Below are 13,433 nucleotides of genomic sequence, written 5' to 3' on the forward strand. Positions count from 1 at the left end.
TATCTTCGCTATGCTCGGTAACCTCATAAGTGAAACATGTTTACTTCAGTTTGCCCGCGCCCATATTTTGTTTATATGATATCCAGTAGTATCTACTCTCGCAAGGGATTACAGTGTAGGAATCACGCATCTTAACGGGCTAATTAAATCGTTTATTTATTGAATTAATCCGACATTGATATGAACGACATCTTTTTAGAAAAGACAAGTCGATCACACAAAATAAACTGATTGAATGTGACAAGTACAGCTAATAAATTTTCCTGTGCGGCTGTGGGTAGCCTTTGAAAATAAAAAAAGGACAAACAGTATTGTTAGTATGATACGTTTATTTGCGCTAGAAAGTTTAATGCCAACGGCAAATAAATTCAGTTCGAATTAAACAGAGACCTGACTTCACTCTGCTTGACTGGATATAAGATTGGTCTCTATTGCGGATTGGCAGGTACTGTTGAAACTTTAAGGCGCCAAGTCCGATCTGTCCAATCGTGTATGTTTCCTGATAAGTATATTTTTTGCATTGTTTAATATGTCGGTACAATATTTAAAGCGCATAATATTTTTAATCACTCTTTTTTTCTGTATTAAACACTGTCTTCATTGAAGTATTACTTCATATTCATACTACACTGGACCAGACATGGCCAACTCTTTTCTTAGATGATACCATTTCAGTTCTATCTTTCCTTCTCCCTACCAGTCTAGATAATGGCGTTTATGATATCTGCGCAGGCGGCGGCACCTTTGCCAAGAATGAAGTTCTCGTGTAATCCCTCAACAACATACATTGCTACCTTGCCCGACACACAGCTTGACAAGCCATAGTCCTCAGGCAATGTCATGGCCATCTTACGTAGTTTCGAAGCCTTAATAAGAGTCACGTCACCGTTGAACTTCTGCGAAGGTTGGTAACGATTGCCGCACAGCAGAAAGTCGTAGAAGGCTCGTGAAGCCATGGCAACCTGCTCGACCGAGGGTTTATCTCGGTTGTTAAGCTCTTTGCTCTGCAGAAGAACATCTGTTGCAACGGTGAGCTTTGCCTCCCAGCCAGAGATCTTTGTCATCTCTAATTTCAGCTGCGAGAAATAGAAGAAACAAAGTGGAAAAATTGAACGCTTCGGTAAACTGAGGATTACTTCGAAATCCGGCCATTGTAAAAAGTCGAACAGTGAGCACCATTTCACGTTGGGCTGTAGGAGAAACATATCTAGCCAACCCTTTTTATTTGTTAGTTGGTGCAAACGTATTTACTTGGTTATCAAGAGTATGAGTGCAGTATGTGTGTTTTCACTGTGACTGAAATTAAGGTTGTGTCTAAAGTGTAAGTTCGCACTGTAAAGAAGGTACGCACCTTAAGGAAATCGATGTCGATATACTGCATGAGGAAGGCGCAAAGAGCACTGGCCTCTTCTTCGTTGATATCGCCGCTCTTGTCAAATTTATTTTTATGAATGGTTGTGTGCACGGCAACGTACTTGGGCGCGCCGTCCAGGAGAGTGAGCGTTTTGACCTGGTGACCTTGTTTTTGTAGCAGACACGCGATCTCGTACGCCACCATAGCGCCAAAAGAGTAGCCGACGATGTGGAATGGTCGACCCTCAGGCTGCTGAGCAATCATTTTCTGTATGCAAGAGATCAGAGAAACAAGCATATTTCTTTATAATTCCTTCAATTCCTTTACAATTCCTTATATAACCTTAAAAATAACTAATATATTCAATGGGCTCATACCGGCATATAAGAGAGGGCAAGGTGCTCAATTGAGCTGATTGTTATGTCTTTCGTGCGCTGGATACCGAAGACGGGTCGGCGTAGTTTATCGGCTATTTGCACCAGATTGTTAACGTCACCTTCAATTGAGTGCAATAAGAAAACTGGATCCTCGTTTGTTTTAATCGAATTCATGTTTACTAACGGTTCTTCGGCAATTAGCTGTTTCTTGAGAGGTACCTTGGGTACCTCGGCAATTGCCGCCGTCTGTTGAATCGCTTGTTTATCTTCTGTGCTCGCTGCCGGCACAACGGCAACTTCTGACGTAGTTCCCCCTGACTGTAGTTTTTCCACTTTATTCAGGTTGAGGCTGCGGATCTCTTGCATTGACAAGCTAAGATCAAGCTCCCTTTCGAGCAATTGCTGCAAATCGAAAAATATTGTGAACTACGGAACTAGTAGACGCGATGTCGGGTGTTGTATTGAATCCTATGTATAGAAACTACAATAATGATGATAATTCAATGACTTCGAGACATCGTTGACTCACCTTGACCTCAACTCCCATGAGTGAGTCCATGCCTAACTCCCCAAGAGTGGTGTTGGGATTAAGCTTTGTGACGTCCTTCACTCCGAGGATATGGGCTACCGCGCTGGTAAGGTCAGCAGATTTTGTAGCAAGGCCTTTTTTCAAATCGGCCTTTACAATTGACGATACTACGGGGTGTTTCTGACTCATAAATTGGTCGAGGACGCTGAAACATGACTGAATGCGTTGAGGAAGTGTGCCGCCTATAACTGCGTCGTTACCACCCATTGTCTGGTGGACGACTCCAACATCGGCGATCGCACCCCACTGTATAGCTAGTCCCGGAAGGCCATCTGCTACGCGCCTTTCACAGATACGTTCCATAACCGAGTTAGCATAACCGTAGTTCGTTTGACCAGCGTTGCCTCGTCCGCATGATACAGATGAGAAGACCACAAAATGATCTAGCTCTGGGCAATCTTTTCGTGAAAGTCCATCAAGATTTTTGGTTCCTTCAACCTTCGGGGCGCAGACAGCTTCATAGTTTTCGACAGTCTGATTCTCAATGAGAGCATCTCGGAGCACCATTGCTAAGTTGAAGATGCCTCCAATGGGCAGACCAGAAATTCGCTTTGCTTCAGTCAGTAGTTTCTTGGCACCTTCAGCGGTTGAAGCGTCGTGAGTAAGAACATGTACATTTGCTCCGGCCTTTTTTCCGCGATGAATTGCGTATTTTTGGTAGCCGGTCTTAATACCTGATCGGGATGTGAGAATTAGTGATTTTACTCCACGGCTGATCAACCAGTCAGCCAGTTCTAGGCCGAAGCCGCCGAGACCACCAGTAATGATGAAAACCTTTTTACTAGAGAAACCTGTACGCGTTACAGCCTTAACCTTGATGGGTGACGGTATGACCTTTTTCTGGGATTCCTCGTCGCGAATCTTTACAACGACCTTTCCCATATGCTTTCCAGAAGCCATAAACCGGAAGGCCTCTTCTGTTTCATCATTATTGAAGACATGGGCATCAAGAGGGCGCACGACACCTGATTTTATCCCCTCTGCTACAAGCCGAACCACCTCGAGCTTGTCGTGAGCCACGTAGGGGTCGTTGCCGAAGAGAGAATCCAGCAGGATGCCATGAAACGTTATGTTTTTGAGGAACACCGCCATTCCTAGCCCTGAGTTATTACTAAGATCAAACTTGCCAATTTCAAGGAACCGACCGTGATTAGCTAGACAGCGAACCGAAGCTTGAAGTTTTTCGTCTGCCAGTGAATTGAGTACAACATCTACTCCACGTCCGTCAGTCTCGTTTAAGACATGTTGTTCAAACGAGAGGTCGCGAGAGTTGGCGAAATGATTATCCTTCAACGCAGCGAATCGCTTCTTTAGAAAGATTCGTTTTTCTTGAGAACCCACAGTAGTATATACCGTACAGCCTAAATTGAGAGCAATGCTAATGGCAGCTTGTCCGACTCCACCTGATCCTGAATGGATCAAGACGACTTCACCTTTACGAAGACGGCCACGAATAATAAGAGCGTAGTAGGCAGTTGAATAGGCTACAGGGACGGTTGAAGCCTGTTCGAGTGTCCATGAATCAGGCACTTCCCACAAGAACACGGGATCTACGATAACCGAAGTTGCCAAGCCTTCTGCTGGAATTTGCCCCATTACTCGGCGTCCTTGCGGATCGCGGCCAGAGAATTCAAGACCGAGCACGCAATCGGAGACAGCCAGCTCTCCAGGCAGTGCGTCAGGAGGGAGCTTCCCAGTAGCCAGCATTATATCGCGGAAGTTAACGGGAGCGTAATACACGCTGCAGAGAATCTGGCCGGCTCTAGGAGGGTTATGCGTGATGGGAGATTGGTACCATTGAAGTGAGCTGAGGTCACCACGTATTTTAACGTTAAGAAATGCGTGTTCCGTCGAAACATAGTTTAACGACTTCTTCAAAGCAGCTAAAGTGAAGTGACGCATCGTTCCCCACTCACCTTCCTTAAAGACGTTCATTACAAGATCTTTAGCGATGATGTCCTTGTAAACTGGGTGCTCAAAGGAAAAATCGGGAACCTTGTATTTAGTTGCAGGTGACACGTTGAAGATAGCTCTAACATGTGATCCCCCTGCCTCTCGACGAAGACAATTAACCAGACCGACGATTCCGCTATCACCGGGATCTTCAGCGACTAGCCAAATGTTCTCACCCTCGGGTTTTCTGTCATACTCAGTAAGCTTGTCTTTCAATAGTCCTACCCAGTTGTAATCCCCGTTTTTGACCTTAATTATTTTCTGTTTTGTACTTTCGGTCTTGTTAGTTTTGCGGGCCAAAAAACTCAACGAAAATCCGTTGCTACGGGATGCAATCAGATCGAAACCGACAGATTCTAAAGCGTTCTTTATGGCAGCCGGTGTTTGGAAATGAACGTCAAAACTGCCAAGAGTCGAAAGGAATTTTTCCACCGGAGTTAATGTATGGCGCTGGTTCACTAAAATGAAGCCATTGGATTTTAGAAGTCCAGCCACTCTCTGAAGTAGCTTTGTAAGCTGGACTCCAGCGACATCTATGTTTTTCAGTATAGTGAGATCAGTTCCTAAAGGCAATTGGCTAGGCTCTGACTTTAGGTCCCACGTCACGGTTTTGACGTCGGCAGGTAGCAAGCTTTCAGTAAGAATATCCGGTAGAGGATGAACTACTGTGTAATCAAGCGTTAGATCAAGATGAGACAAGTGGATGTTTTCGATCACTTTTTTGCCCATAACATTCACGTCCGAGCCAACTTCGACAATCCTTACCTTCTTGCTTGGAGTATTTTCAACGACAATGTCCAATAAAGGCCTGATATACTTTTCATTCCAAAGCGCGGTGTTGAGGATATCCAGCTCAAGTTCGCTTTTATGAGCATCAAGAGTTTCTTTTAAAGCTTCAATAACTGACCGTCCATTCTTCACTTGTTCGAGTACATTGGTGAGCACTCTCATGATTACCATGTCGCTTTCACCAGAAGTCACGTATTTGTGAAGTACAGTGTCGGTCATTTCGGAGCAACCATTCATGATAGCGGCTTTTTTCTGGTTACTTTTTTCGAGCAATTGTCCCATCAGGGTAGCAGTAGCTTTCACGTACTCCTCAAGCTTATGATCTTTAATTTCCTGGACGTTCGCTGAGAAGTGATATTCCTCTAAAAATGGAGAGGCTTGGGCATTTTTACGGGGAGCAACATTAGCTTTGAGGCCTTTCATTACAGCACCCGCGCACATACAGGTGTTCGTGCGCTTGTCGTAGTATACTGTCAATCCGCCCTTAACATTGCCCACAAAGCTTGCGTGAATTCTAGGATCGACTCGGCACTGGGTAATCCTTACCGGTAGATTCAGAGCTCTGTATTTGCTGCCCAAGACAGTAAACTGAAGCATGGTATCCAGGAAAGTTACCCAGTTACCCTCCCATTTGAGTTTTCCGTAAGGCTCTTGGATATCAGCTTTCAAAATACCACGGAACATACCGTGGTACTCATAGCCACGTAGACTGAGCTCTTTGTAGATGTCGGAAGCGCAAAGTTCAAACGTAGCATTCTTAGGGACCTCAGGAATGTTCGAGTTAAGGAAATGTTTATCTTCAGGCATGTAGACCCGTCCGGATGCTGCCACGGTTCCCCCTTCAGTGATTTCCCATTGCCCGCTGGTGCCCATCATATTTAGATAAAGTTTGACGACACCGGAGGTCGAAATAATTGTCGCCCGATGGAAGTTAACGTTTTCGAATACTATAGGCATATCAAGCCACTGCTTGCCCATTCGTTTAGCAAGAGCCTTCCATGCGAGGACCATATATCCCGTTGCAGGATAGAGTACGCGACCATCTATCTTGTGGCCCTCAATGTACTTTTCCGAGTCTTCTTCGCTAGAGATATTAACACTGGTGACATCTTCTACCGATTTTCCGAACGACTCAAATTCGTTCCATTTGCATACGCGCCATTCCAGCGAGTGGTCCCAAGCGACGAACCCGGCAAGGTGCGGGGTTCCTCTGGGAACCGGATACTTCACTTCGGGATACAGAGCAGATACATCAACATCCACATTGAGCGTGTATAGCTTGCCCAACGCACTGAGGAAGGTAGTAAAGTTATCACCATTACGTTTCATCAGTCCGATAACGTCAGACGTAGGTTTTAGAGCGCGCTTGAGTATGGACTGCAGTAAGGCATGGGGGGCGATTTCAATACAAATTGCGTTCTCTGGCACGTTCTCAAGGGCCTCTTTGAATAGTACCGGTGAAACCAAATTATGGACATGATAGGCTGCTGAACAGGTCTTAGCTAGAGGCTCATTCCATTGATCTTTAGGCATCGACGATGAAATCCAGCGTGCTGACCTCGGTTTTGCAACTGGAACAACATTGTCAAGGGCTGCCTGTAGCGAGAGGGCAATCTGTTCCATGTGAATTGAGTGGAAGGCAACATTGTAACAGTTTACTTGTCTAACGAAGATGTTCTCATTCTGGAGTTCGTTACACATTGAGATCACTGCGTCAGCTGGCCCGCTAATGGTAACTGAATCTTCACTGTTGTGGCACGCAGGAACTACACCATCGCGGCATCTTTTAAGAGTCTGTTCCCATGTCAGACCAACAGCAGCCATCGCACCTTTGGGTAATTCTGCTGCCTCAACGCATTTTCCACGCCAATAGGCAGCCAGCACTGTTTGCTCTGCTGTGAAGCAACCATCTGCATATGAACAGCCCAACTCGCCCACCTGTTGAGCATGATCAACAATAATTATTAGAAAAATGCATCGCAACTTAGACGTTACTCTTTACTACAGTCGCAAAACATGAATTTGATATACTATTAAGTATTTACTGTGTGTCAATCCAACAGAACTTACCGAGTGGCCAACGATGCCATCTGGACGGATACCACAGGCAAATAAGCAATCGGTTAATGCGACCTGCACAGCTGCGATCGACACAAATGGTACAACCATTGACGGATTTTCGATTTTATCGCCGATTAACACTTGCAACAGGTCGATACCAAATGGCTTCAGTAGCTCGTGCGACTTATAAATAGACTTGGCAAAGACGTCGAACTCCATCATTTGGCGGCCCATCGCCGTCCACTGGGAGCCCATACCAGCATAGACAAAAAACACTGGCCTTTTCGTAACTTCGGCCAGGGTCTGGAATGTGACCACTTCACCAGAAGTTGGCACGATTGTAAAGCCTCTTCGAGTCATCATATGTGTAGGAGTAGTTGCTACCTTATTGAGTAGATGGTAGGCCGCATCAGGTAGCGTTCGGCTCGATAAACGCCCTAGGACACGGTTGACGCTTTCCTCACTGCGTCCACAAATGAGAACAAGGCGCGGCACATGGGCCTTATCGCGTATTGCAACGCCAACGTGCTCACTCTTGTTCGAGTCAAGAATCACATGGACGTTTGCACCTCCGAATCCAAATGAGTTCAGCCCTACATAGCCGCCCAGGAACGGTGTGGCACTAGTAACGACTTTGATACTGCCATCCAATAGGGCAGGGATATTTGGATTGGGCGTGTCATAGTGCAGGTTGCCGGGAATAACTCCTTTCTCCATCAACGTTATAACTTTTGCCAAGGAACAAATTCCCGAACCGCCTGGAATCGTATTGAGCAGTGAGTACAGCCATTAAAGAGTGGATATAGAAAAGTGTTAGGTCACGTCGCTTTGTAGGATTTTTTGAAAAACTGTAGCATTAACAAAAAGATTACGGAGTCGCTTTTATCATTCAAATGATGAAATAACATGTCATCAGGCTGAGAACGGAGTTTTCGTCACAGTTTCTTAAGTTTCTATGTCGGCTATTCTCGAGATATCCTCACTAACTTTTGTTCCTTATGAAAAACACCTCTAACATAAAGGATTTTTTTTGGAGTTGATACTTTTGACTAACTTGGAAGTCTTCATATATCTAACTGATATTTGAACACCCTAAATGGTACTTGCTTAGGCTCAGTATTTGATGCTTTTCCTATGCTTAAACAAGCGTTATACTACGCACACCGACTATAGCTTTTCATGCTATGGAAATTCCCGAAAGATTTTTTAAAAATCTGAAATACATGATTTAGATTCTTTTTGATTTTGCAAAGCTTTCGGAAGTACAAATTTAAGAAATCACAACAGTAAAACTTGTTTAATACACTACAGTAATATTTCTATAATGATGATGATGAAAAAAATCGTAGAAAAACAACAAAAATACACTAAATAATTAAAAAAACGTAATCCTTTCTATAATCACTATTATTGCGTTTCACCCCCTTGACATTATAGATTAGGGTTTGACTGCGTTTCAAGTATAAATTTCATTGGAATTCATTTACAGTCGTTTTTCTATAGAGGAAGGACAAGTTGATGTCGAGATTTTGAATTAAGGAAGACTTGGAGAGAAAAATATGTGTATCAGGGGCATAGACAGAGGCATGGAACGCCTTGACCTTGCCGAAAGATGTTTTTTTTTCGTAAATCGCACCTATCACACACAATCGTAAATAAACAGGGTATTAGGTTATCATCAAAGTATGTTGAATTGTAATGTACTGCTAACTTTTACCTTTATTAGAAATAGGTGAAAAAATGCTATCTCGTCGATAGCGGATTTATCTGTTTGACGTACCCTCTGAATGGCCACAATTGGTCTTCACCGAGCCGATATGCAAGGGACCCCGACGGCCCTTACAAAATACGTTGTATAATGCTCCCACTTCCTGTGGATCTCCTACCTAAAATCGACAATAGTATATTTGCATACACAAGCGAATCAATGTTTTTCTGCAGAAATTCAATCTTCTGTCGTAAATCTATCCATTTGCGACGACAGGCACGGATTTAATATTTTATCGGGCACATTTTAATAATAAAATAGTAGTAAATACAGTCGCGATGAATATACCTGGGATCGCTGGCAGTTCAGACGGAAGCAACTTCTGCAAAAAGCCTGTTCATACAAACCTTGGTTCCTGTGCCATGCGCTTCAACGAACTGGACCGTTGTGGGGTCGACTTTGGCTTCGGCATAGACTTCCCGAAGAAGAATCTCTTGCGCGTGGCCTCCCGGGAAGGTGATACCCTCATTCTTGAAGCCGTCCACGTTGGCTTTAGCATGTACTACAGTGGCATAGATTCGACGCGCGTCTGCTTTGCGTTGCAAGAAGACGCATCCCACTGTCTCCGAACGGACGTAGCCCTTGCCATCAGCGTCGAAGGCCTTGCACATCCCATCAGGGTTAAGCATGGAAAGTCTGTGGAAGTTCAACGCCGTGGACGGCTTGAGACAGATTGTGGAGCCGCCGACGATTGCCGCTTCACATTGATTCGACCGAATTGCAATGACAGCCTAACACGAGCGGTACACACAGCGGCACCGTTATTGCTATGTATAGCTATGTGATTCGGGTTGAATCGTGTAAGGCTAGGCAATAGCGGTCAAGTTGAAAACTTGGTTATGTACGTGGGACGCTTATATATTCATTAGTTTACAGGCTGTAGCTAGCCGTTCCTAAACTAGCCGCTGATTTGATAAAACAGATCCAGCCATGATCGACATCTAAAATCGCTCTAACTTCAATAAAGTTTAGAGGATAAATAGTCTAGCGAACGAGTTTAGTAGACGATTAACTACTCATTTCACAGGGGGCGATAGCTAAATTCATAGCCACGTCCAAAATAAGAGCTCCAAATGCAGATCTTTCCAATACAAGATGATTTCATCAGTAGAAAAATCCACATCTAAAGGCATGCTTTATTATGTTAAGCCTAAACTAAATCAAACAATAGCAATCTATCATCCAATCATACCTGGGTGAGCGCTGTCATGCAAGACGAACAAGCAGTATCGACTGTGATCGAGGGACCCGTAAAGTCGAGGGAATAGGAGAGACGATTGGCAAACATGGCACGGCAGCATCCGACCAACGAGTAACCGTTGACTTCGTCGGCATTCACGTTCAAAGCCTCATCGGACTCCGATTCAGATGCGCCGATATAGACGCCGATCTTTTTCCTGCGCAGGGTACTTTTAACTTTACGATCACATAGTTCAGTAGCGTCACATAGTGCAGAAGCAAAAGTACGTTGCACTATCAATGGTAAGCTACTGGCTATTGTTTCATTGCTTTGAATCAAACATTATCATGCAATAGGATTATCCGCGACAAACCGTGCAAAATCTTCCTTAGGTTCATATCTGGTCATTGGACCGTATATGATCAAAACACCTCTCCAAATATGCAAATAGTGAATTTCAATTTGTTGCGCTGGACAGACCTAAATTGTTGGACAAATACTAACGCAGCTTGTTATTTTATAGCTTCACTTTGGTGTGAAATCCGCATAGTCTGCGCATCTTTTTACATCACCTTTATCTGCAATTTCAAGAATCCATAGAAAAATCTATGTCTTGTCTACGTACCCTCTAAGTGTAGCGGGGTCATATCCAGAGTCTACAATCGACTCGTAGGCGGTCTCAAGGAACAGCCTCAATTGCGGGTCCATCGAGTGAGCCTGTTTAGGGTGTACACCGAAAAATTGCGCATCGAACCTGGAAAGGTCTTTAATCTTTCCGCCTCTTTCGGGCAGGCCAAGAATACCCCGAGGCCATCTCATTTCATCGTTAGTTACCTAGAAGGCAATTGAAGAAATTATCTTGTTAACTGTGACTTGCTAAATCTGCAGCTGACGCAGTCTACCCGTTAGGCATGGTGTCTTTCAGTTCCATGTTATTCTACTTCATCAGTTGTGTCGCAGAATACTCATTTCGTATTTAATTGTGACTTACAACGACGGAACACAACGATTTCCAGTATGCATATTTTTCATCAAGAGAACAAACCATGTCAACGCCGGCATAAAGTTTCTCTTGAAACTCCTCGAGCCCATTGGATTGCGGGAAATAGCCCGCGATTCCACTGAGAATAACATCGTCTTGATATTCCCACTGGGGCATTTGGGGTCGGTCACTTGTGCCGTTCATCATCATCGTACTTTCTTTTGAAGGCATTGTATTCTTCTGTGGACAGCAACACCCAACAATGAATATCAAAATGTTAGGAATCTATTCTAAAATAGATCCGGATAATTTTTGCAGTAGTTTCATACGAGCAAATTTAGTACTCCTAAGATATCCAAGAAGACGTATATTCATACATGAGTAGCACGCTAACGTATGTTTATAGATATCCTTCACTTACTAACATTTGGAAAAACAAATTTTTTTTGCTGTAGACCTTATATATCGCTTGCATACTAGAAACAATAAATTAAGTTTTTTGAGTTAAAAGTGTTGATTGAACTGCCTTTTTTTGTGAGAGCAGTATATTATTGTAGTTTATGCAAGAGCAACACACAATGAAATTAACCTATATTTTTCCTCTATATTTCGAACCCTTTGCTCGAAAGATTTGCTGTTATGCCGTTCTGTTTCCCGTATGAGTAGAAAGAGAAAACTATATTTAGCCGAAAGCAAACATTTGAAGAATCAAATTTTTGAGTCGTCCATGTTCTTCAATTTTGTTTAGTATCTCTAATCATCTCTCAGTTATCTCGATGAAATTCGTGAACGCCGGTCTGAATACTTGGCTTAGCAATATAGTTCTTGCGTGGAAAAACTCAACCCTTTCTTTGCATAAACTGATCTTAAACGTAGGCACCGTTGCACGAAAAGCATATATTTTAGTCGACTTCTGAAAATGCGTTTTTGACGTTGCCAGGCTACGTAGCATAACAGATTGTTGAGTATACCAAGTAAATTTAATAAATATAGCTTAAAATGATGGTTAACCTTGTTCCTTACTACACAAGTGGACGGACATTTCTATCAGATCGATAGGAATAATATGGACGTATGCCTTAACACCTTCACTTGAAAGCAACGTTTTTTCAATTTAATTCCTGTTCATCGTGCACAGTGTACTCACTGGCGTGCACCATGTAGCCGACGCAGACTTTATAGTTCTTCAAGTGGTCTCATAGATATCATAACTTACTTCATTTATAAAAGATAGTTAAATACATGCCGAATATCTGTCTATAACTATAGGGGATACAACGACTGTCCTATTATAACATTTTCGCTGCTTGCATCGACGGCTTTATCAAACGTTTTATCCCTGAAAATTTTTGAGCACTTGATCAGTCTTAAAATTTGAAAAGAATAGGTTCGGCCGTAAGTATTTCCCTAGAAAACTGGTTCTGTATCTTCGAATGTAGTACGCGCACGATCGGTACCACGTTTTGACTCACTATATGCATTAATTGATTTTCAAGGCTAAATACGTCCAAAAATCAGCAATGACAAACTAGGTCTCCCAAAGTGATGATTAAATCTACTGTAAATTTGATGTAGATGGGTTTTTCCAAAGAGCCAACTCTAACCCAGTAAATCAGCAGACAATGGCACGTAACATCTGCAGCCCATAAACCACTTCAGGATCTTTCTTTCAAGCCCTGAAACGTTCACATTTGAATAATATTATAAGCCCTTAATCTATCACATAGCTTATATCATCGGCGGTTATTAAGCGCGCATATTCTTCAATTCTCGGTCGACTATAACCTTTCTCATTCATAACTAAATAATTTATCGCTTATTAGGTTTACATTTGAACATAATTTAAACAAACGCTTACAGCCTTAATACAGGGATTCCTTACAAACAACGAGTTCCAAGAAGCACTGTTACACAACAAGCCACCAGATCATCTGAAATTTCACAAGTCACGTTCTCCAAATGGTGGCTGAACTGTAGGAGTTGGAAGCTTGACAATACTTCGTTGTTAACTTATTTTTTTTTTGATCTTCTTGTCTCTTCCTTTTTCCTTTTTGCTATATCAAACTGTTAGCACCCGACGTAGTTCTCGTTCACGCTCTCAAGGCTTTTATAGATGACCCACAGTCTGGAACTCTGGTGGACGTGTGCATCAAGAGCGCTCCCAACCCACCGTTCTCAGCACCCTCTGGCGGCATGCGCGTGCTCCAACGAAACAGGGGCAGTATAGCAAAACGTGGGCCGGCTACACAAAGGGATGAAATGCCAAGATAGACGAATTAGTGAGAGAGGGCCAACGAGAAGTGATTCTGCCTCCAGAAGCTTGTAAATGGTCATGATGATGTTCATGCGGATAGAAGCGAAGACATCGTTGGCGGACCGT

At 43.3% G+C, this 13,433-nt stretch overlaps 1 protein-coding gene across 3 annotated transcripts; it reads right to left on the reverse strand.

Annotated features, from left to right (window-relative positions):
* Positions 1–311: 311 nt before the first annotated feature.
* On the reverse strand, positions 312–13,176 carry LOC111251023 (fatty acid synthase-like). Of its 3 annotated transcripts, none has more exons than XM_022807171.2 (11): positions 12,936–13,170; positions 11,117–11,293; positions 10,697–10,905; positions 10,084–10,288; positions 9,239–9,622; positions 8,904–9,009; positions 7,133–7,881; positions 2,261–7,000; positions 1,732–2,133; positions 1,352–1,621; positions 312–1,076 (listed from the first exon to the last, which is right to left on the reverse strand). In XM_022807171.2, exons 2-11 carry the CDS (start codon positions 11,282–11,284, stop codon positions 702–704), a joined length of 7,608 nt encoding a protein of 2,535 aa, XP_022662906.1. In that variant the 5' UTR covers positions 11,285–11,293; positions 12,936–13,170; the 3' UTR covers positions 312–701. The 3 variants fall into 3 exon arrangements, with proteins under 3 accessions (XP_022662906.1, XP_022662905.1, XP_086846696.1); XM_022807170.2 differs by having other exon boundaries at positions 12,912–13,170; XM_086990570.1 differs by lacking the exon at positions 1,732–2,133 and having other exon boundaries at positions 12,912–13,176.
* Positions 13,177–13,433: the final 257 nt, after the last annotated feature.

This window comes from Varroa destructor, unplaced genomic scaffold (genome assembly GCF_002443255.2).
Source record: "Varroa destructor unplaced genomic scaffold, Vdes_3.0 BEIS01000005.1, whole genome shotgun sequence".
In the NCBI taxonomy this organism is placed as follows: Eukaryota; Metazoa; Arthropoda; class Arachnida; order Mesostigmata; family Varroidae; genus Varroa; species Varroa destructor.